The sequence below is a fragment of the Gymnogyps californianus genome, chromosome 28, assembly GCF_018139145.2.
Source record: "Gymnogyps californianus isolate 813 chromosome 28, ASM1813914v2, whole genome shotgun sequence".
In the NCBI taxonomy this organism is placed as follows: Eukaryota; Metazoa; Chordata; class Aves; order Accipitriformes; family Cathartidae; genus Gymnogyps; species Gymnogyps californianus.
The window spans coordinates 5,134,248-5,159,134 of record NC_059498.1 but is presented as its reverse complement, the minus strand read 5'-3'; the positions used below and the strand labels follow the sequence as shown (position 1 = coordinate 5,159,134).

Below are 24,887 nucleotides of genomic sequence, written 5' to 3'. Positions count from 1 at the left end.
GAACTAAAGAAAACCTGTGGAGCAGGAATACAGTATCCCAACGTCCTTGTCCAAAAAGCTTAAGAGAAACTGTGAAAAGGGAAACATATTTAAAAAAAAAAAAAAAAAGCCCTACTAAAATAAATTACGTAAAGTTCTGAAATCAACATCACTTTTGAGGCAACCTTTCCAGAGACCTCTTGGGTTCCTTTCTTCTCTGAAGCACCTTTTAAGTTGTATGGTTGTAAGAATAACTTTAACTATAGAAGCTATATGCATCTTTTAAGAATCACATTTTGATGATTATAAAAATTTATCTATTATACAACATAGGTCCAGCTACACTGAAAAAATTACACCGCTTATTGAAATACATTTCATTTTAGAAACAGACTACTAAATAGGTCTATACAAAAAACTCTAAAATAATTTCTGTAGTAAAATAAAGAGTGTGTTAGGAGAGCTACACAAACAAGAAATTTTTTTGTCTTTCTTTATAATGCTCAAATATACTGTGATACGTGGCTGGCTCACTCCATAGCCGGCACCAAAAGCTGAAAAGAATCCATTACGATACACAGTGATACAATTAATGCTCTGTATTAATCTCACAGCCTTTCCGATTAGTACAAAGAAAACCAGGCCTATCTCCTCTTTGAGCAGAAGTCCAGGATATAAAAGCAAGCATACCGCATCAGCTGATATGAAATTATAAAATTCCACAAGTCTCAGTATCTGAAATTTATAAAAGTCACCAGTAAAATGCAAGCAAATTGGGTTTAAGTCCTGTTGGTTCCCAGGTTCAAATGAGCACTGCTGATCCAAAACAGGATTTCCTTGTTTGTTAACTGATTCAAGGGAAAAATTAGGACCATCTGCTGGGGCTAAGAGAAAGACAAAGATCCTCACCAACTAACCCTCTGTACTTCCATGAGGGCATGTTTCCATGTGCATAAAATGGGAAAATAGCTGGCAGGAAGCAAAGATGTTAGTGGTGCTGTGCTGAACTGTTTTTTTCTGCCAGGTGTCGCAGAAAGTTGTCCTCACTCTGGCCTCTGTGATTTAAAGGCTCACTCTTAAAAAGAGCTGGAGGAGGGGGTAAATGAGGAACCGGGGGGACTGGGAGATGATGTGGATGGTGAGGATGAGGATGTAGGTGAAGGTGTGAATATGGGTGGGGAATGGGGCGTGGAGGAAGTGTGCTCACTGGGTTCAGGTTGATAGGTGGAGTTGGGGTGGTGGGTGCGTTCACTACAGCAGGGACTGTGGTGGCAGGAGAAGTCGTGGACAGTGGGATCTGGACAGCAGTTGACACATTGACAGGGCTGGTAACACGGAAGCACTTCTCCTTGTGTGCCTTGAGCATGTTGGAGAAGCGAAATCGCTGGCCACACACATCACATGGGTAGGGCTTCTCCCCTGTGTGAGTTCTGCGATGTCTCTTCATGTTTGGGCGGCTGGTGAAGCTCTTCCCACAGATTTCACAGATAAAGGGCTTCTCTCCTGCCGAACACAGATACAGCAATCAGTTAGGCACAGAACATCTGCTAATACTTACTTCGGCATACTTACTCAAACTGCATCCTACAAAAGCTACTGTGACTGCTACCTTCAGCAAATAAAGAGACAGCTGTTCCACAGAAGTCCTCAGTCTTTATGAAATCCTCTCTCACCTTTGGATTTTGATGCACGAGACAATCTTTTATAAGGCTTTGGCAAGGGGATCCTCCAGACCAAAATAACAAGGAAGTAAGCCTAACCTCTCATTTCCCCCCACAGTGAATCACAGGACTACAGTTAGATTTAACAGTAAGGTAATGGATTAACCTTTCCTGTCTGATTTTCTAGGCTGGATAACAGTTTTGATCCCAAATTCCAAGGAAGGGAATACAGCTGGAAGTATAGGAAAGTTTTTGTCCTGGAGGTACTTGTGCTTTTCTTTATTAAGTTCTTACCAGTGTGTGTTTTCATGTGCTCATCGAAGTACTGTTTCATGTTGAAGTCTTTGCCACACCACTGGCACATGAACTGTTTGTGCCCAATGTGAATGCTCATGTGGGAACGCAGCTGGTACTTGTACTGAAACCTCTCATCACAGTTCTGCAACAGAAAAACAGCAGCCCACGATATTCAGGCATCACACATCGGGAAGCAAGGCAGCCATGGGACAGCACTCAAATGTACTATGTGAAGGAGTAAAGAGTACCTGAACTAGTACACACACAGACCCTCACACAAACACAGAATTTAAATTATTTAGCGAGAGTAGAATTCGGTCTGTACTAAAAGGTCTGCTGGCACAAGAGCCTTGGCAAGGAGCGTGGAACAGTCACAACCTTTAGTTGACACAGCTGTTGGCAAAAGCCCGACAGAGACACGGTTATGCCAACAGAAAAGTGCTTCTGTTGGCTTAAGGTATCATTTGGAGGTTTTGCAGCTTTGCCAGAGATCTCCGCTGGACTATGGCATGCCTCCACTAGAGGACTCTGCTCACACAGCAAAACCAACAGCAGCTCTACGTCAGGCTTGTTTTTCAGCAAGCCAGTCTGTTTTCCAGCTATTATTTATTGGCATGAGGTAATTTCTTTCCCTACGAGTCTTATCCCCAAGACTACTCTGGCTGCACTACCGCCATCACTACTACGTGTCTGGCTGGACTTGTGCTCCACTTCGGGGACAGGGTGAGCCACCAGACCTGCCCTGGAAACAGGAAGGGCTCTGCACCCCCTCTGCCTCCATCATGTGATACCCACAAGCATCCCCATCAGATGACTGAGACATTATCTGCCCCAGACATATGACTTGGTAAGTCTGGCCATTACGGTCTCCTTCCCGAGGGCAGGCATAAAATTACAATCACAAATGCATGTGAATGCATCAGTGAGATACTCTTCCCTATCCCAACATACACACGGTTTAAGAAGTGCAAATTCAGAGCACTGTCTTAGATCTCACGGAGGTAATAGTTTGCAGCAAGGACAATAGTTTTTCCCCACAAGTGAAAATCAAGCAGTAATTTGTTTATTTTCACTGTCGCCACGTCTATCTGTTTCAAGTTACTGGGCAGGACAGGGAGGATTAACGTAATTTGCATTAGGCTTTGCTATGAACACCGAGGGAAAACTAGGATCCAAATCCTGCTGTAGTGTGTACTCATTGAGAAAAACATGTCAGCCAGCAGTAAAAGCAAACCAAATACATCTCAGTTCGAACTGCTGCTAGATGCACTCCTGCTGTGCTCTCCACATGGAGAAGAATTTTCCCCAAGTTCTTCTGAAACTGCACCTCATTTACGAGTCAGTCAATTCAGCTTCCACCTACATGCCCTACTGACAGTGTTACTAATTTTACACCTTATGCTACCGTATCTAAACATATTAACAGTTGCTGCCTTACCTCACATCTGAAAGGTTTCTCTCCAGAATGCTGTAGGGAATGTACTTTGAGAGACATACTGCGTTTGAATGATTTTCCACAGGTTTCACATGTAAATGGCATGTCCTTTGTGTGTGCTGCAACACAACAGTACATTAGAGAGGGTCATTCAAATCCAAACAGTTCTTTAACCAATTTTTTCCTCCAACTCTGAGCAGGAAAATGATTACTACTGAACAGCTTATAAGTATATACACATATGTACACACATATATATTTTGCTTGCTGCCCAGTACTACAGACTTGAACCTTTTTGCTAAGGATAAAGCTCAGACAACTGAATTTGCCTTATTTTTCTCCTCAAAACAGCAATTACAAGTTAAGAACCACAAAGACACATTATGAGGCAGAACCAGCAGAAGCGCCGATCAATAACTCACCAACCATATGTTTCCGCACGTGGGCCATGGTGTAGAACTTTTTTTCGCAAATCTCACATGAGAATTTCTTTTCTGCATATCCGTGGATAATCTTGATATGTTCATGGAGGGACCAGAGCTTCTTGAATGATTTATTACAGGAAACGCACTGAATGAATAGGATAAATAGAAGGAAGTTTAAATTAGAAAGATTCAGTGATTCAAGTTTGTGGAGTTAAGCCACGATCTTCCTCTTGCATGACAGAAGCCCAAAACAAGTCAAAATGCTGTATACTGTCTCAGACTGTACTTCAGCTTACATTTACTGTTTCACACTTGAAACAATTACACTAAGACAAGCCAGATCAAGCAGGATTAGAGAGGATGTTAACACACTGCATTTTGGTGCCACCCGAAGAGCACCACAGCCACTGCACTAACTTATTTCCAAAACACGACAGCATATATAGATGCATGCAGCCCTCAAGGAGCTAACACGGAGAAGATAACTTCACAGGCAGTGATGCTGCTGGTGTGGGAAGAATCCAAACCCCTGGTGTGGGAAGAAGCCAACAGAGGTGGAGGAGGCCAACACCACCAAGTTGCCTTAAACCCATCTGCACGTCCAGCCCTGGCTTTCACAGGAGCGCTGTGACCTCTCAAACTCCAGGTCTAACAGCCCGTGAACTAGTCACAGCTCTCTCATCCTTTTAGCTCTATACAGAAGACAGCTTCCATGTTGCAGCTCTTGACCATGTGGAGAGTCTGGTACACAGCACATACAGCAAAGCATGTTGTCACCTCCGTCTTTCGTGTTCTGACTCTTCATTTATACGTATCAGTAGCACTGTAGGTCTAAAATGACAATATGCAAACAATGTTTTAATCTCTTCCCACAACTACTGTGAAATGTCCAGAAAGTCAGCGATGAGCAGGATCCACAGGCTTTCGCACATCTCTTTTTTTCCCAATAGTTAGTTCTTTCTGAAGACTTGATGAAAAAAAAAAATCCTTGTACAATTTTGAAAATTCCAGAATAACCTCAGTTGTAAAACTTGACAGCAGACGCATATGTGAGGATACCAAGTCATTTTCATCTTTGAAGTGAAGAGGAAGGAATTGTGGCTTGTTATTTTTTGTTAGCTGTTGGGGTGTTTGGGGTTTTTGGTACATCTCCATTTCTCTGCCTATCAATTACCCTCCTTCCCTCAAAGTAAGAGGTGCTGTATGCTGTTCACTGCAGAACTAGCAAACACTGTGCCTTCTGCCAACTTGAGTTGTTTCTTCTCTGCACAGACCAGTTATGCTGCTTCCACAGTGCTTGAATCTCTGCAGGCCTGGAAACTCTGGTACACCGCTCACCATGCTGACTCCAAGGAGAGCCTCTGCCTCCAAAAGTACCTACTTGGAGGCATGTGAGGAACAAACTGTAGCCCTTGGGGGGGGAAAAACCCTAGAGAGTAAAGCAATGCTAAGAAATGATCAAAAATCCTTTGATTTAAGGTTAAGCGAGCCCTTGAAGCAGTCTACAATTTGATGATCAGCTGCAAGTAATTTAGAACACTAATATTGAGAGCTACTACACAGAGAGTCTAAGGTGGCAACAGAAATTCTGTGAAGGTGCTAATTCTGAAAGGATGAAAAACAAATTACCTGGAAAAACAGATATATTCCATCACTTAGATGAAAAATACAGAGAGGAGCCAGCCATGTTTATCAGTTCAATTACCACTTACATAACGAAACCATTTTTTTCCTAGACAAAGCTCCATATCCCCCTTCACATTTTAAACCCTACATTAATGTAAAACTTTCATATCCCCTTAGTCCTTTTGCCAAGTGTAATAAAAACAAATTAGCAGGCAGCTGTGAAACACATTCCAAATGTCAGGACAGACAAAAATAATTGTTGAATATATGCTTATACTGAGAACTTGAAGATGACTAACAGTGCTTCTGGCACTAGAAATATTTGGGAAAGTTTCTGGACCTAATTCTTCTGGTACTGGATATAAGCCACAATTTCTACAATTCCTTCTTTTCCTATCACTTTTGGACATAGGAATGTAACCCCTCAGAAGCATGTGTGTGCATGGATTACAGGATACTTCTCCATTCTATACCACACGTTCAAACTATTCATGAATTCCTGTTTAAAGTCAAAAGATTTTATGCTGTGAATGAGCCACCTGGATGATAGGGCATTCCTTAAATTTACATTTAAATGTTCTCTGCTATGCTAAACTTCCAAAGTATTTATTTCAAAACTGCAAGGACATACTGAAATGTTTATGTATTTTACTAACTATGCTCAAGACTCATTATCTTATATTATACTCCTTCCTTGAGTCTTCCTCCTATGAGCTGAAACATAAGGAAAAATAGCATAGCGTTATATAGAGCTGCATTTGAGTCTTACAGCAAAGAGAAATTGCAATAAATATTTCAACTGTCTCTCACACAGTGGGAATTGAATACCAATTCAGTTTAGCATTTAAGCAAACAAACAAAAAAATCTTAAATCTTTCTGGTAAAACCCATTGGACAGACAAAAAACTTGTTGCCCTACAAACTCTCAACGTTTCAGCCACACAAAAATTGAACTCAAGCTGCTTCATGCTGGCAGCAGGATTATTTCAGAAGTAGGTGGCAACACTGTGCCTAGTTTAACAAGGCAAAAAAAAGCACGTTCGAATCACCAGATAAAACAACAGTGCCCTCAGTTACATGAGAACATAGATGCCTATGAGCAAAGTAAAAACCACAGATGAATCAGAAACTCTGAAACTCTTTCCACAACTTAAACTTTAAAGTGATTCTATTACAACACAGGCTTCCATTGTTGTATAAAATTAAAAGCTGCAAATCTTCTGGTGAGAAAGACCAGAGATCTTTATATTATCAGTGAGATTTACTGAGCTTTTTACACTGGGAAAAGGGCACGCTCATGAACAGATTTAGTCACTGAATTCATACACTTCCATACGCATACATGAACACTACTGTAAATTACTTGTATATAATTATCTCAGTAGGATTTAAAAAAAGTTACATTTAACACAAGTTCAAATCCTGACTTCACTAGTTTCTTTCTCACCTGCTTGCCTCTCGGGTATTTACAAATATCTGATTCCAATACCAGCAAAGTGCCATAATTCCGTTCTCCCTTGAAACCTTACCTGGACATACTCTGTTACTGAGTTTCAGGACACTGAAACACTTGGAACTTTAGCAATAGCTGCAGGTGCTCAGCACCTGAAGAAGGAGGGTTTATCCTGTCAAAGTACTTCACTGCAAATGCACTCGTTTTCAGGCCAGTTACTCTTGAGTCTGACATTTGTTAAAGTAGCTTTGCATTTCCCCCAACTTGTAGTTAAATACTAGAGTAACTCTGCTAAAGCAGATGTCAGTTGTACACTCTGTTCCCTGCAATTTACTTCTTTTGGAAGACACCAAAGTGTTGATACGTAGAGACAAGGTCTCGGTCAGAACCTGGTCTGCGCAAAAGATTTCCCCCTCTGAAGTGTCCACTAGCTGTATCCAGGGCACGACAGAAGGTATGGAAATCTGGCAAGCAGGTGAGCAAACCTACCTGGATATTTTTTTCACAGTCTGTTTGCTGGTGAAGGGACAGCTCACTTTCTAGAACAAATTTCTTCCCACATTTGTCGCAGATCTGCATGCGCCTGTGAGTGACGTTCATGTGCTTCTCCAGGTACCAGCGTGTGTTAAACACCCTGGGGCACTTCTCACAGGTTAAAGTCTCCTTCTCTTCACACTTTGATTTCTGCACAGGTGCCTTGGGCTCCTTTGCAGCTTTCTTCTTACGCTTGGGGGGCTCCACACTCTTTCTACGACCCCTTGTAGTTCTGGGTGATGGGGAAGTTGTGGCTGCTGCAGCAGATGCAGCTCTCCTTGTTCTCCTTTGTGCAACACTAACTTTTTCCACTCTTTTCTCTTTTTTCTTCTGCCTCTCATTTTCCTCATAATCATTACTGTCTTCAGTGGCCTCTTCCCCACTGTCACCCTCCTCTTCCTCACTGCTGGTCTTAAGAACAGCAGTCTCTTTGGACTGGGAGGGGACACCCTTCTCCCCTTTTGATACATTTAATGTTTGGTTGTTAAGGTTTACCTCTACTATAATCTGCTCCCTTTTGTAAGCCACTTCATCTTCCTCCTCTTCTTCCTCCTCAGAGTCGTCAGAGTTTTCTCTATCTTCTTTCACAGCCCGGACCTCTCCTACCGATCTGTTCTCCCTGAAATATGGCTGCTCCTCTCTTTCATGGAGATGTGGTTTACTCATTTTGCTGTCCACCAACACAGAGTAAGGACTTCCTGACTCTCTCTTGTATACCTTGGTGGACAGATCAAGTTCCTGGCTGGCACCATGATAAAACGCGGGTGGCACTTGACCACGGCGACTGTCCTCTTGCGCCATCCCTACTACATGCGCGGCACAGTTTTCAACCAACTGTTGGCAAGAATTGGCTGTTTGACTCATTTGGGGGGCCCTAATTCATTGAGCACCTTTAATCCCAGAAAACCAAGTAAGCAGCTTTAAATCAGGATGGACTCTCAAGACCGATGCCTGTTCCATCTACACAGAATGAACAAAATATGATTCTCTGCTGGTGTTTAGCACCGATGTGTAGGTCACAGAATTCTGGTATTATGGCAAGAGCAGAGCAGTAGTAATTATTCTTCGGGAGAAAGTTGCCAACGAACCGTTGAACATTTTATCTATAAAAGACAACAGAGAAAACAAAGACAATTAAAAAAAAAAATCCCTAAATGGTCAGCAAATTCTTTTGAGTTTGTACAACTGGGGTAAAGCACAGGGTATATTATCTATGAGCTGTATCTGCTGGGGGTGGACTGTCCTATGGCACTGTCTCAAGCAAAACTGGCAGTTAGGTACAAATATGTTCACCTTTTGTGGGGATCAGAACTGGTACTAGACTCCTGAGATATGGAAATCAAGGCAGTGAATATTCTCCACGCACCAAAGATCACCACCACCTGCCTCAGTGCTGGGCCAAGATGCTGATCTGTGTTTCTCCTGGACTCTCAGGAACAATGATGGCCCCAAAACTCTGCTCTACTCCCATACGCCTCTCCATGAAACAAGGTGCACACCTACACAGAAATACCTCTTCTCCTTCTGTACGTCCCAAAGGGTGCCCATCCTTACCCAGAAACAGGACATATTATACTGAAAAACATTCCATTGATGTAGATATGCATGAAGAATTTCAATGGAGACATTTTCAACTTGCAGCACTAAATCAGATTAAGAACACCATGTCCCCTGCTTGTTTCCACCTCAGAGATCCCTCATACAGCCTCTTGATTTAAGGCACTTATTCTTTTGTCTCACTCTCCCTTCCCCCAGCTACTTATTCCTCAATGCAGTAGCCAAACAATATGACACTTGCCCATCTAAATTTCACCTGCAGTTATCCAAGTTGGAATTTGACCGCGACACTGTTACTTCCTCTTGCAAAAAATGCCACGTGATCCCTAATGAATACAAGTAATCAGTCTCTCACATCTATTTTTCACCAGGACAATTACATTTTAGTAGCACAATATTGCAACATCAAGCCAAGATTTTTGGCTATGCAGATCAAATCAGAAATACATTGGAACTCCTGACCTAACAGCATACTCAGAGCTAAACCTGTGACTAGAGGGTGCACAAGAGGAGAATTCAGGACAGAGCCTAAGAGACATCCCGTGACTAGAGGACAGAGAAGGGCCCTAACAGAAAATGGATGGATTGAGCAGCTAAACATGAAGAAAACCGGATCCCCACTACTGGAATCTGAAAATTTCCTTGAGGCTATAAGCTGGGGCTAAGTCCAGCAGACAGGTATAAAACACTTGGATTTCACAGAATCATACGGCCATTTTTATTAGTAGTATTCTTGGAGGAACAATAAAAAAACCACCAACCTAAAGCAGTATTACAGACATGGATTTTTATGATAAATTTCCTGCCACATCGTACTGAGTTAAAATACTCTCCACACTACAAATGCAGTAACTTCCATCCAAACATGTTTTGATACAATTTATATATTATAGTTTCTATTTTGCTCTTCCACCAGAAATTTCCCCCTTTGAAGTGAATTTAATTGAACAGGAGATGAACCTACCAATGGTCTCGGTGGTTTGAATAATAAAGAAGACTGAACTGTGCCCTACAATCTTTGCAAAGTGACACGCTGGGGAAAGTGACGGACCAATAATCAGTCGTCCGATTACCAACTTAAAGTTAATTAAAACAGATTCTTGAACAGTTCTCCAGTATTTCCAAATGCACTCAAAAAGCACCCTGAAGATGCCTGACAGAGTGACCTGCAGACAGACTCACAGCACCGCAACAGCAGGGTCTATTCCTGCTGCTGCATACTCGCTCCATCCTCAGCAGGGTCTCAGGTCCCAGCTTCCCAGCTCCAGAGGTGAGGCAGGAAGACAAGCGCCAAGACCCAGCTGGGCCAGGAAATACGTGGAGATGGGCTGTTAACATTGGCTTGTGATCACAAGTAATATTCAGACGGAAAAGCTAGTAAATAATAAAATAAACTGGTTGTGATTGCAAGCCAAAATTAACAACCCTATACCCAGGAAGGCCCTTAGAAAGCAGTGGGCATGATGAAATCCAGTTTAGCTTTTCCTTTAACAAAATTTAATGAATTATTCAGAAGCTCAGAAAAATCACTATGTCATGTAGAAAATGATACCCGATTATTTCCTCAGCATATTAAGCATCTCTCGCAAGTTGCACGAGTAAAACGGGAAGGCTGTCAGAATGCTGCTGCTAGATAGCCAGAAAAAGCAAAAAACTGGTCATGGAAAGGAAGCTTTACCTCCACCCCCCATTTACTGAATGTCAAAATACTCTCTTTACGTATCCTGCCATCATTTCACCTCTGCTCATTTAAGGAATATTTAATAAACCACTTTGTAAGAACACAGTACCACTTCAAAAAAAAACAACAAAGGGCCTTATTCTGAGTTATCAAAGCTATTTGGTCTTAAAACCACTTCACTCTGCAGAATCAGTAACCTACTTTCACTTTGAATACACTGCCTGCTACCCTCAAGGGACCGGCAACTTTCGAACAACATTATTTAACAGTCAAACAGCCGGTAAAGAAAGCAAAGCCCTCCTTACACATTTAATACCATCAATGCATTACTAGACTACTGACAGTTCTGAGAGACAGTATGTTAAATACTGCCCAAAATATTTTAACAGAAGATTTTTTTCCTTAAGTTTCTAATCTCAAATGTAAGAAAGCAGCATTTGGGTGTTTTTATCTTTGCCTTTTTTTTTTTTTTTTTTTAAAAGGTGAATCTACTTTTTTCAAAGCTGCTAAACAGCTTGGGCTCACAGAATGAATTTCAGCCATACTACAAAAGGGAGCAATACAGGTTCTGATTAAAATGTAAAAAGGATACACAGTTTCAAAGCCATTTTTGAAGAAGCCTATCTAGACATAAAACTGAGGAATAACTGTATTACGAGCACAGAATGAACCTATGAGGCGCATGCAACACTTAGCAATCGAAGATCATACAAGAAAGGTTTGCAAGCCTACAAATATTAAAGACTTATACCCAGAAAAAAGTACAAAAAACTTGCAGACAAACGTGTAGGTGGAGGAAGCATGTGTATGTGGGAGCAACACTTCATACAATGCTTTCGCTACTGCTAAAGAAAAACCGCATTTCTTCACATTATCTGTACTAAAAATAGAACCATTTATAGCAGAGAGCACTAGCACAATTACCTGCCCCAACTTTGGCTCAACAGATGCCTTGAAATGAGCACAGATCAAGTGCAATATACTCAGAGGTTAACGACTTTAAATTACATGTCCTTAGTTTGCCCTCAGAGAGAGCCAGACTGTCAAGCTGGTCCATCTCATATTTTCGTCTAACCTGTGCCAAGGACGTATGATTTGACTTCTGGCAAGCATCCACCAGAAGCAGACACTGATGTAAAGGAAAACACTGCTTCTTCCAGCTTTTGTAGTAAGTGAAGTGGTTGCACAGTCATTTCTGCATATCAAGGATCCCTGTGAGCTACTGACCCCTGCATGGCCTACAGCTGTTTGCCTGCTATCACAAACAGGCTGCCAGCTCCACAGATGTACACTTAACTGCTCATTCTTTCTGCCTGGATGTTTCTGGTGGCTCCCACAAAAGGACAGAAGAGGCACTTTGGGGCACTCCACAACCAGTGATGACCCTGCCACTCCTGGTCAATGTGACAGTGGCCTATTTTTTTTATTTTTAACCAGTTTAATTGCTGCCCATAGAAAAGTTATCAATATTAGCTCCGAAAATTGACAGACGCTGGTCTAATTCACTTTGCTGTAGGTTGGCAAGTCTAGAAGCACTGTGGCACAAGGGTGATTTGTCTACAGACACAAAGACAGCACTGTATCAATTTATTACTTAGTTAACATCTGGAAGCTCCCCCCACTCTTCCCAGATAGCCAGAAGGACCAGATAATTCCTTCAAAAAAATACGCATGCCTCAATTCACAAATCAGTGGCATTTGCTTGTGTAAGTTCTCCACACACCATAAGGAAAAAGAGGAGGAAGGGTAAGAGCTTGAGGCTTTCCTGCAGCTCACCTACTTCTTGCATGAAAAGTGAATACTATGAAAGAAGAGGTTGCAATAGACTATGTTCAACATTAAAAATGCATTAATTCATTAGCCAACCATTATTTTCTTGCTTTGTTATAACACAGCCTTTCAAGACAGGCACAGAATATAATTTTTTGTTTCTGTTTACTAGCCACTTGGACTAGATTTCACTTCCAACTTGGTACAGTAAGACGTGCTCTCAACCTTAATATAGCTCACAAGACACTAAGACAAAATTATTTCTCCAAAAGTATATAGCACCCAACATGTGGGGGAATCTGAGCCACAGCTAACACTGCAGCACTGAAATACCACACACCTTATACAAGCATCACAAATTACTTGCACACTTCATTTACAACACAAGACCTATAACGTCACACGAGACAAGCCGCAAAACTTCTTTTTCTTCCCCTCTTCAGTCTAAAAGCAGACAGATCTCAGTTTAACAACAGCTTTTAAATGGATACAATCAACAGGCATTGTGGGGAATGAACAGGTTTTCCGCTCTGCCATTTAGGTATATTGACCACTATACATAAAACCAAGTTCAATGAGAAAGTTTGAGCATCTTGAAATTTGAAATTTTCTTTTCCATAAAACAAGACTTCTCTCAGACTACAGTTAGAAAAAGTTAAGAAAAAAATTATAACTGTGTTATAATTAAAGGCAATGCCATTTTGCATATGCATTAACAATCTGAAATTTTTAAGGATCCTGGACGCCTTTTGGTTGGAAGCTACAATCCAGCAGCTCCATTATTTCCTGGGGCAACCAGTTTACAAGTGGTGAAACAACCATGTGCATAAATAAATAATGTACATTATTTAAGATAATGCGCCAATTTCAAACTAGTCAAGTAGTTGTTGAAACTACACTCACAACAGGAGTAAGGCAGTGGTTGCAGGTTGGGGGGATTAATTACATACAGCTCCAACATTATGGACACCTTACAGCCTGGCTACCACCCAAATTTCTAACCAAAACTGGAGCGCCAGCTTCCCTGCCTCCTTTCTACTCATCAGGTAGAAATTTCTAGTACAGCTAAAACCTACATGAATTCAGAATGCAAGTGTAGCTCAACCCTTTCAAAAGAGCAGTATCATTTTATGTTAAATGCTTTCACACTTACTAGTCACATTATTTGGATACAGAAGAAGTATTAGAGCTATGATAAACTGGCACGTGTTTATTTTGAAAGGCTGATAAGAGAATGCATCATTCTGGTAAGTATAAATGTAGAGGTAAATAAGAGTGTGATTTTTCTCTTTGCTTCTGTTAATATTAATCAGTGTTAGCCATTAATCAATTTCAAGTCATCAGTTTCATCAGCAGCCAGGACAGAAATACAAGAAAATGCATCAGAAAAATATAATTTTCATTGCACAGATACAACTTAGCTTTAAGTATACTGCCCAACACGAAGTTCTGCTGTATTTTTCCTAAAAATAACAAAACATTAATGCTTTCTCACTACAACTCTGCTCTATGAAATCCTTAGGTAATGTGAATTCTGAAAAGCATATTAGCAAGAAATAACTGGAGATTGAAATGTGAAAACACAAAATGTTTGACTAAAATGGTCCAGTCACCTACAGTTCAACACATCAGCAATATTTCAGAGCACATTAAAAAAAAAGTTTCAAGACACTTGCACAGTTTGAAGAACAGGTGCATGAAACAGAATAGTGCACAGGCACAGCAATTCCCAGTTAGTGGGAAAACACATCTGGTACAAGTTACATCATGCCAGCGGATAGTAATCAGGACTATAACACAAGAGGGAATTATTTATATCATCGTACAATCACTCCTTTCTTGTGCATCTCAGCTGCTTTATATGCAAAAAACCTGAAAATATGTTCTTAAGTGGTAAGTTTTATCTCAAGACAGAGCCACAGTCAGCACATCCTCACAGTTTTTGCATTTCTATGGGTAAGTACTCAAGCCTGCCTTTGCCCATGTAAATGCAAAATAAAAAGACTGACTGCTACTAACGATCTATTCTGTCATCTGCTAGACGTCAAGGGACAGCTTGTAACACCCACCTAAGAGATGGTATCTGTAATAGGTTCACGCTTAGTAGAGCTACAAAGGAAAGGAGGGAAGAGTAATCCTATCTACTGTATCAGGACTATTTTGTGCAGCTGACACAGACTTTGGGAATATGGTGTAACATGGCAAGAGGATACTCAGAAACAGCATTCATGACACAATTCCCGGGGCTGTTCTGTGAAAAACAGAAAAAATCCTAACTCCCTTCTTTTCACTACGAGCTCAAAATTCACTTGAAACAGATTTTCCCATCAACTCATATAAAAGATCAGACATAAAATGAAATGGTGTGTGGCACTGTGGCTTGTATTTTGGTGAAATTAAAGCTATGCCACATATTTGGGCATCTCTCTCAAATGGATTAGTCTTGGTACAACTAAGCAAACTGACACGCACATCATAAAAACCCAACAACGCTGGCAGTAACTGAAAGTATTGCAGCAAGTCTTGGCAGGGAAACAAAAGACTGGAAAGTGAATAAATACTGTCCAATTCTTGAACTAAAGGTCCGGGCAGAAGCATGTTCGACGGGGTGGTGTATGAAAGCCTGAAGATGCAGTACAGCATCTAGACCGTCCCATCTTCCAGTTATTTTTTTCGACCATTCCTAAAATAATCTATGCTAGGTATCTTGCTAACTCAGCAGGCAACATATTTTCACTGTATGGAGCTGGCTATTTGCCTGTAAGTATTTAACAGTCTAATGGAAAATGAAGCAGACCATATTTCCAATTCCAGAAAAATGCCTTATATACTCTCCTGCAGCTAAAACATAAAAACTACGATAAAAAACCTTCAGGCTTTTTCCATTTCTTAAGATGAATTATTTGGCTGTATATAGAAATCTGGTTTGAGGGACAAAGGCTTTCAAACCAGTGATTTCCAGAACTGTGAATCTGGAATTTTTTCAAGCATTATCTCCACAGAAAATAGTTTAAGAGGTTGCCATTTCAGAATTCAGCAGCATTATAATCCCTCAGCTTTTGCAATAAGCTGAAGGCTTTCTATTGGCTATGAACTAGTTTTAGATATGACAGCCATAAACCCCAACATTTTTCTTTTACTAGGCAAAACCACCTTGAAAGAAGTTCTAGTACACCACGATATACACTCAAATTAAAAGTCTAAGCCCTTCCTACTACCTTAAATATATAAAAATTAAGCACCCGTGACTGCATTAGGAACTTCCTTGTATTCAAATCTATTGTTGTGTCTCATCGATATCTTTCAACGCAAAAAACAGAAAGCAAGATTAAAACAAAACCAGGTAGTTGCCACCTAACAGTAGTCATTCACATGTATACACCTTTCACATTTATTACTTTTCTGTAATTGTTCGATAACTTGAAGACACATACATGAAGCAAAAAAGCTTTATATGACCACATTAACAGATTATCTGTCCCTTCAAATTTGTATAGTCATCAAAATATGTGCCAGACGTTCAAAACTACCCACTGCTATGATACTGAAGGGCAATTGTTTCACCCATTAGCCTACTCTTTGTTCCAAATCACTTTTTATTGCCTAGTTTTCGTCTTTGTTCAGTGGCCAGATTCCTTTTTGCTTTAAAAATGCTTGCTTTCATCATTATCTGCTCACATATCTCGAAGACTAGTAAAAACTGCACTAAGATTTTAAACCGTCCATTTATATTCATAGACGCCAGTGATGACACTTATTAAACATCACTAACTTATTCTAAGATTGCAAATGATTGCACTAACAATATAGGCTACACACAAAGCCATATGAAAACAAAAAGGAAATCTATCATCAAGATCTGTACTTCTGTTTCCTAAAGTTAGCATTTTCCATCCCAGAGAAGAGTAGAGAAAGAGACGCTAGATGTGTATCTTGTGTCTTTGAATATGTAGATGGAGATCAGTTGAGAGCGCTCACAAAAATGTAAATGGTCTGTTCACAAAGTAAAGCTGACAGGTATAACTTCCACCTGGACATTTATTCTGGAGGAAAGGTATTTTTCCTCGATTTAAGCTGACAGCACCAACTTGGCAAGAAATAATAAACTCTTATATCCAGAATAGACTGACCTCCTCTCCTAGCAAGCCCTAAAGGAGACCTTTGCAATATGTAGAATGGAGGTAACAATCAAGTTTTGTATTTTTTACAAAAGGGTTCAGTTTAAGAAAACTCACAGACAGGTTCACTTACTTGCTTACAGCTTTTTGTTGACCAGCCTGTACTACACATCACAGCACATAATGTGCTCCTGTATCATTTATCTTTTACAGTGTAATAATGGAACGTTTAAAATAATCTCATCTGAGCTGAGAGCATGATGTTACACACACACTTTACAGAGTCCCTCAGTCACAGTTTAATGTGGTTTTTAAAAAACATTTTGATTCCAGTCTACCAGTTTATCTTTAAAAAAATCTGCTCAATATTTTGGAACTTTGCTGAGAGTGGTATGTAGTAGAAAAAAGAAGATTTAAATAGCAAAATCTTCTTTGGCTTCATGAAGTGTGAATTTGATCTCTCCAAAATAAAGTTTGTTCTTCTCACATCATTGGAATGTGCTTACGGATAGGTTTAAAATCCTCTCAAATTTTCATTTAGAGCTCTTTACACACTAGATAATTTTGACTTTGAAACCAGCAACAAGTTTGTAAAAACCTCCATAGCAACAAAAAAGCTTGCAGCAGCTGCACAACTGCCCTCTGCACAGTGGCAGACGCGCTAGCTAGGAGCATGACTCACCGCTCTCTCGAACTGGTAAATGCTGTGCTGATGGAGAAGTAGCACAAGGAGCTTTCCCTTCTTTTCCTCACCTGGGCTTCTCTTAGTATCTCCTCCTTTCAAAGCGCCCACAAAAACACACCTGCACTTGCCTGTAGAGTTTCAGTTTTATAACTTCTAGCAGCATTTTAACTACTGAATGGCCAAACACTACTCAGATCAAGCCCAGCTAACCTTGTGGTGAATACAAAGATGATACGTGTGTTCATGCAAGCACAAATCACCAGCAGAAGTTTCAGTCACCTAGTGTTGACAAAGTCTAAATGTGCCAATACCAAAACTACACTATTGTATTTCTTCTTGCACGATGTCACAACGCTCCTGTAAACCCTGAATAACCATTTGGTATGGTTATCTTCCACTACCAATTACTGTCTTGTTTTGAACTACTGAAACATTACACACAGTTTGTTTTAGATGCACGATGTAAACTTTTGGAAAAACAGACGTCTTGCTTTTATAATATTTACATAATTTAACAAAGCACATTTAACAACACACAAATTTATCAGCTTCCAAGAAATGCTAACCAAATAACAATACTTCAACAGAACTCCTATTTGCACATATTCTACCTTTGCAAGTAGAAACTACATTCAGCGCTCTCCCTGAAGTTACCAGAGTTACACACGGAGATACAAAGCTGTTCAGCAAGTTTATGTGTGATCAAAACAGACACTCTACCACAGCAGCAGTTCATTTCAACCTGCACATGTTTTACAGTTGCAATTCTCAAGCATAAATACTCTTCCCACTGATAGTGGATTTTATTCCCAGTTTTTCCTGGGAATCCATAATTCATTACGCAGCTATGGACATCTTATCTCTGCTTTGTATTTAAATTTCCTTCTGGGCAAAGTGAGGACAATCATCAGTTAAGGCCAAAGTTACTGTTCATTTTAATCTGGTCTAAGTCTGTGTGGCTGCCAAAGGAGGCAGTACACTCTTTCCCTATTTATATGCCAACACTGGCATTCTTATGGTTGCAAGGCGAGACACCTTGGGAAATCAGTCTGCCTGGAAAATAACCATTCCTTGGGATAAATTTTCAGCTGGATCAGTTCTCTGAACCAGCTCACTGTGCAACTTCATGAATACTACTGTCCATTACAAGATTTTGCTTCCTGAAATAATCAATTTGTTCTACAGGTGCAATCTGTCTTTCACCTTCCATAAAATACCAAAGGTAAGAGAACCAGAAGCACAATAACAAATTTGTGGAAACAATCTGAGGATGATGGTTAAGAACTGAGGTTGAAAAAATAATGCATTTTCAAGAACCTGTAGCAAACAGGATTTTTTCTCAAATGACTTCGGCCTTTGCATAGCTTATGCTTTCATTTAAAAATAAGTTCCTAATAATGACAAAAATATTCTTAGACATGACTTCTCTCTCCTTACTGACATGTTATAATCTAAGCCCACAGATTCATCTTTAAGAACAGTAGGACGAGAGTTAATAGGCTTCAAGTCAAATCCACATCTTGGCAAAGGTCTGAACGAAGTATCACAGAAACCACCTCAGGACCTAACTCAGTGGCGCACGAATTACAGATCTCAGCAATGAGACGCTGTCTTTACAGCAGCCAGCAAGTTTCAGGATGAGAAGGAGAACACTTGAAAAAAAACCCAAAACTTTTATTTTTCCTCTTGGCAAAAAGGAACAACAGTTACTTAACTTCCTAAGCAAGACAGGGAATAGCATCTCAGTAAGAATCTCAGTAAGACTGGGGTTATTTGTGCAAAGGGAGGGTGAGAAAGGAAAAGGAGTGTCCACTGACAGCAGGGATAATTAACTCCATCTTCTTGTCTGAATTTAAAGTGCTTGGAGTGTGGGATAATAGAAGTCGGCTGTGCACAGGAGAGATTATTTTAAATGATTTTATAGCACCATAAGTGGGCTAGGTAATTTATCAAAGATAAGTAGAAGGCAGGACGCTTCATCAAGAAATCTGAAGGTTAGAGGAAAAGCTATGAAAATCTAAAAGAGGGAGAAGAAAACAGGCTAGTGTAGGAAACAAGTTTTAAAAAGGCAGTAGAAAACAGTGTAATAAAGAAAGAGTAAGGTGAAGGGACACCAAACAGGAAAACAGAAGTATTGGAATGAATTTAGAAAGGTACAAGTGGAAGAAGAAAAGCACAACCAGGTATGTGTTAAGACAAAACTGCCTAGCAAAAAGTTGCAATTACATTCAGGACATAATTTTTCTCAGACCTTTAAACTGCAGTCAGCATGGCATTTCACTCTGACTAATAGATTTTGTCCTGCAGCTAGTAAGTATGAAATGAATGATTCAAGACATGTATATTACAATAAAGCAAACTAGAGATTCTCAGCAGCCATTTTTACTATTACATGACATGGGCGATGAAGATTTCTTAGGATATGTTTCTGTCCCTGCTAAAGACTTCTGAAGACACATCTATATACCGCAACCTGTATTTTCATGTCAAGCCTACTGGTGTCACAGTGCACTAAACACCTATCCCAACATAAGGCCCTTATAAAGTGACATGCAGTTAAAACATGGGAAATCTAAGCACAGTGCATGTCACTTAACAGGGAACTTGGAGAATTTACTACGGTGAGAAAGCATACAAAATATACTGAGGAATGGCAATGCATCTGACCCCATCATTTATGTGAGAAACACCTCAAATTTGCTAGCCCGAAAAAGAAAAAAAGGGAAAGTTACCAGAATGAAGGCTAGAGCTCCCATTGTTGTATGACACAATATAGTTTGCTAGAAAGGATAGAACCAGAAAATCTACAGAAGTATGAGCACGAAGGAAAGTTTCTTCTTTAAAACATAGGTAGCAAAAAATATCTGCATCAATCAGAAAACATAAATACTTCTGTTCAGCAAATGTCCAAAAATGTTACACTGACACAGCTAGTTGACAGTACCTGCTATGTGTTAGGATGCTGGACGCTAACAGCAATCAGGCTTTTCGTTAGAAATAATCTGCCTTCTACCATTAAAATTCACAGTTGTCACCGTATGTAATTTGTCTTCAGACAGCACTATTAAGACACATTCCATAATTCCCTTTTCATCACATAAGCACTAAAAAGGCTTAAATAAGCATGACCTGCAAACAACTGTGGAGTTCAGAACAGATTTTTACTGTCTTCCATGAGACTAGTCAGCCATAGGAAAAGCAAAGTTCTAGTAAGCTTTCTGCACCTGCAAGATTCAGCTATGCTCCAACTCAAATATTTGCAACTTTTTGTGCACAACATTCCCATAAAAGAAGGTATGTGGATCAATGGATGCTTGTCTGTAAATTTTCAACTATAAAACTTTCTGCTTGTAAAAAAAAAGAAAAGCTCTACTACCTTATTATCCTACCAGGCCATCTGTCTTCGCAGTGGTACCACAAATATTCCTTCAAAATTCCAGCTGAAAAACTTTCTGTTCATTTATATTTAGTACCTGGGACAGAATGAAATTGGCTTAACAGGTTTTGTCTCAAATGTTAATATGGATCCTAATTCCAGTAACCTATCTTCAAGCAGACCCACTTGCCTTTCATATCACATTCCTAAAATCACTTTTCCACTGAAAGAATCAAGTTTCAAAACTTAAAAATACACAAACAACAGAGCAATACAGCACAAAGTGCTGGTAGTTGCTTAGCATAGCTAAATGCTTCTCTTGAGTGAAAACTACTAGTCTGAAACCTCCTCAGGGAAGGGTGTCTGAAAGTGTCAAGGAAACTAATGCAAGCTGCTTGTGTTAATGAGTTTAAGCTGCTGGCACCACAGCTACCGCCAGAGTTTCACTCCCTATGCAATTGTTTTTCAGGAGGGAGGAGCAACCTAAAAATCACCAATTTAAGATCACTTGGAAAATTAAGCATTTGCGAAGGTAAATTGGAAACTAGATACTAGAAGTCTAGGTTATAATGAATGTTTCAACTGAACTAGGAAAGCCTGTCTGTTATGCTTTTACTAGTTATGAGAGCTACATGAATTCTACTTAAGAGTTATAAGCAAACCCCACCCACTTTCCAAAATACTGAAGATTAAGATCCTGCAAAGACCCAAGATGGTATATAATTTTACTCACACTTACTCACTTAGAAGGGTGTTTAAACAGAGTTTGCAACTTCAAGGACAAATCATAGTTTTATTAAAATGTTCTTAAAGGCATAAAATTTGCTGCTTTACACAAAACATCCTTTTATGTTAAGAGGTTAGTTATTTAGACTTTGGATACAATAAAGGAGTTATTGCAAAGTTTTTAAAATATGTAAGCCTCGTATTTACAATGGAAACAGTTGGAAGTTAGGCATTTAGATCCTCAGAAAGAACAGGTTAAAAACTACACATTCTTATTGGAAAACACTGTCTGAAATAATTCAACCATGCTTCCTCAGCTTGAGGAAGCTCAAGACATTATAGGGTGATGTCAACCGTAGACAGTATCTGCTCATTGACTGCATTAATATTTAAAGTGTATAACTTCATGATAATAAAATGACCTCCACATAAAAATCCACATTTTTTTAACTATTGTGGGGGAAAAAACCCCAAACTTTGGTATCATAAGATTCTGAAAAGACAAACAGCACGTATTTAGCAAAATGTAAACTCATACTGTTTTAAAAAACAAAATCACGTTCTTTAAAATTTATTTCATCTTCCATTTAGAAGCCAAGATCTGGATCTTGTAGGGACAGAGCTGTTTCACAGCAGAATACATTAAGAGATCAGCTGTTCTGTGCTGTAGGAATTTAACCAAGAGAATGGTTATAAAATATTTTAATACAATAATAATCCACAGAATCAGGTTGTTAGAGAACATACCAATCTTCTCAGTTGGTTGGTACTTCCTTCCAGTTCTGTCTCTCTCTTTTGTGGGGTTAGAAAGAAATTTATTTTTTGACAAGGCATAGTATAATGTGCCACAGAGAAATAGGTCACTGATGACACGTAGTTTTGTAATCACCTTAAATATACCTGTGCCTATCTCAAATATGCTATTGGGACACCACTTTTCCATTAGGCACTGATACGACACATGATGTCAAGACTGGAAGATGGGATCTTGTTTACTGAAAACATCTATTTAATGCAGTTGTACGAACTCAAAGGACTCTTCCCAAGTCGCTCTTACACGGACATCTCATGCTCTAGGTGGTATGACACCAGAAAAGGTATGTTTGACCTATAAGCAATTTCTTGTACATACAAAGACTTTCCATCTTTAGATGAAATTGCACCTCTCAGTCTGAGATTTCCACATTCTATGATTCTGGCAAAGAGAATAAAACCAGAACATGCCAGTATTTTGCACTTGCAACAGAACCTGACAAACTGCTAGATGAGATGAAATAATAATATAGTCAATTAAGTCCTTTAAAACAAATTCACAATAGTCTATAATGCCAAAGTCTCTTCTGATCATGTAAATATTTGAAAGGTTTTTTTACAAATATTACAAATGCTAAGCCACAAAACATTTACTGATCTTCCCAAATCTCCATTACTGCAACTAAATCTGAAGTAGCTATAAACACTAGTCACCAAATACTAGATAAAATGATAAATAAAATCTTAAGTCTCTGACATCCTATTAAATGCAATTGCTTAGTTAGAAAAATAAAAAGCCTTCATGGTTTTGCACTTTTCTTTCCAACACATACTCTCTGAAAAAGCTTTCAAAATTTCTATCCCTCAACTACACATTTACACTGTGAGTTTACTCTATATCTCAACTTTATTATCAACATCTAAATTTAAGTGTTGGCTGCCTGGGGCAGGGATGGGACTCTTCATTCATTCAGCACAACCACCATATTGCAAGTGCTTGATTAATCTCTATAAAGCAGAAAAAAATGCATCTTACATGCAGGTAGAAAGACAGATAAAGGGGTTTCAAATAGGTACCGATGAGAACACTAGACCCATGTAAAGGATGTAAATTATCTGTTACCATAAAATACTAGATCCTTTTAAAATGACCTTTTGCAACTCCACAGCCCTTTTAACAACACCAGTGTCCACAGTCCTGCATCTATAAAATGCATTTTGTTAATACACACCAGATACCTCAAGAGAAAGAGCGCCCAACTTCCACATGCGAACAATCAAGCTGCAGTCAATCAGCACGGTGGCAAATCAAGGTGCACCAGACCATCCTTCACAAATCAATGCTCGCACATTACATCTCCTTTATTCAGCGCGCACACACATACCCCACCATCATTCTCTTGATTCACCGCGCATACACCACTGTCAACAAAGCATGTGCCAGTTGCCATTCCCAGAACAATACAGCTCAGGTCATCCCTTGAAAAGATAAAAATGCACATTCCTCACATCCTTTACGTCTACAGTACTTCCCTCGCTTTGACTTAAATCACTTCTACTGCACAAGATGCCAAAACTCAGTTGTGATTAAAGATACGTACACAATACTATTAAGACCAAAGAGATACACTATCTTGAAGCGTATCTTTTCATTCTAACAATACCTGTACCAAGACCTCCACAGGACCGAAAGTTGCACAGAAGGCAGTTAAAAATCAAAACAAAAACCAAAACCCTAGGGCGCACATACCACATCTGTCCTGAGAGCAAAGGGAAGGGGAAGATACCTAAGCAAAAGACTGAGGAAGAGAGAAAACATCTGATTTTACATCTGATTTTTCCCTTCACACACCTAGACCCAGAACCCGCAACTGTAAAAGGTAACATTTCATTTCCCCACCTACCCAATGACAACTCCACTCCCAGAAGCGAGTGCATTGAAGAACCGCGTTACCTCCTAACAATCGCGGACCGTGCACCGTCGTGGCTGCACAATTAGCAAGTGACAAGGAGGAAGGAGAGGGCTGCCAGTGGCCCCCACACCTCCATGCCACCACTCCGCGGGAGGGGGCCGGAAAGCAAAGGCAGAAAGCGGAGAGGTGTGGAAAGGCAGTCCAGCACAGCCAAATGCAGCAAGAATTTTTTTTTTTTTTCCCCCCACTTGCTCCGTGCAACTCACCTTCCCTCCCCTCCCCCCAGGCAGGTGGCACAGCCCCCTCCCAGCGGGGTGCAGCAGCCAGGGCAGATCCCCCGGCCCTCCGGCAGCATTCCTCCCCCGCCCGCGGGGGTCCCCCCTGGCTGCACCCCTTCCGCCCGGGGGGTGCCTTGTCCGTACCCGGCTCCCCCGGGGGGCCTGCGGGCCGGGCACGGCGCTCTCCCCCCCGCCCCCCAGCCCCGCTCCCTTCCAGGCCGGGAGGCGGCTCTACCCCGCTCCCTCCGTCACCCACCCCCGGGCTGGGCCTAGCGCGGCTCGGCGGCTGCCGCCAGGCCCGAGGAGAAGGGGGAAGGGGATCCCCAGCCCAGCGGGCGGCCCACACTCACCCAGGCCGATCCCTTCAGGGCCGCCCCCGCCGCCTTCCATGCCGGGCAGCGAGGGGAGGGGGGCACAGGCGAGGCGGCGGAGGGCGGGTGGAGGAGGCGAGGCGGGAGGGCGGAGGGCAGGGCGGCCGGGGCCCTCCCTCTCTCCCTCCGCTCGGCCCCCTCAGCCGCCGCCGCGGCGCTCGAGTAGCCGCTGCCTCGGGCTCGGGCTCAGGCCCAGGCCCCGCCGCCGCCGGCGGACGCGGCTCCGGCTCCCGCTCCCCTCAGCCGCCG

General features: G+C 40.8%; 1 protein-coding gene across 1 annotated transcript; it reads right to left on the bottom strand.

The window, feature by feature from the left end:
• Nucleotides 1-563: 563 nt before the first annotated feature.
• On the bottom strand, nucleotides 564-24,717 carry ZNF652 (zinc finger protein 652). The gene is made up of 6 exons (XM_050911880.1): nucleotides 24,618-24,717; nucleotides 7,366-8,513; nucleotides 3,795-3,942; nucleotides 3,376-3,491; nucleotides 1,935-2,079; nucleotides 564-1,482 (listed from the first exon to the last, which is right to left on the bottom strand). The coding sequence occupies exons 2-6, from the start codon at nucleotides 8,272-8,274 to the stop codon at nucleotides 968-970; spliced, it is 1,833 nt and encodes a 610-aa protein (XP_050767837.1). The 5' UTR covers nucleotides 8,275-8,513; nucleotides 24,618-24,717; the 3' UTR covers nucleotides 564-967.
• Nucleotides 24,718-24,887: the final 170 nt, after the last annotated feature.

Bases quoted from the DNA above. Each gene is read 5' to 3' on its own strand.
- ZNF652 (XM_050911880.1), bottom strand. From the start codon at position 8,274: ATGAGTCAAACAGCCAATTCTTGCCAACAGTTGGTTGAAAACTGTGCC. The intron at 3,943-7,365 runs GTAGGTTTGCTC...CTATTCATTCAG, and splicing joins ACTGTGAAAAAAATATCCAG to TGCGTTTCCTGTAATAAATC. The intron at 3,492-3,794 runs GTGAGTTATTGA...GTTGTGTTGCAG, and splicing joins CGTGCGGAAACATATGGTTG to CACACACAAAGGACATGCCA.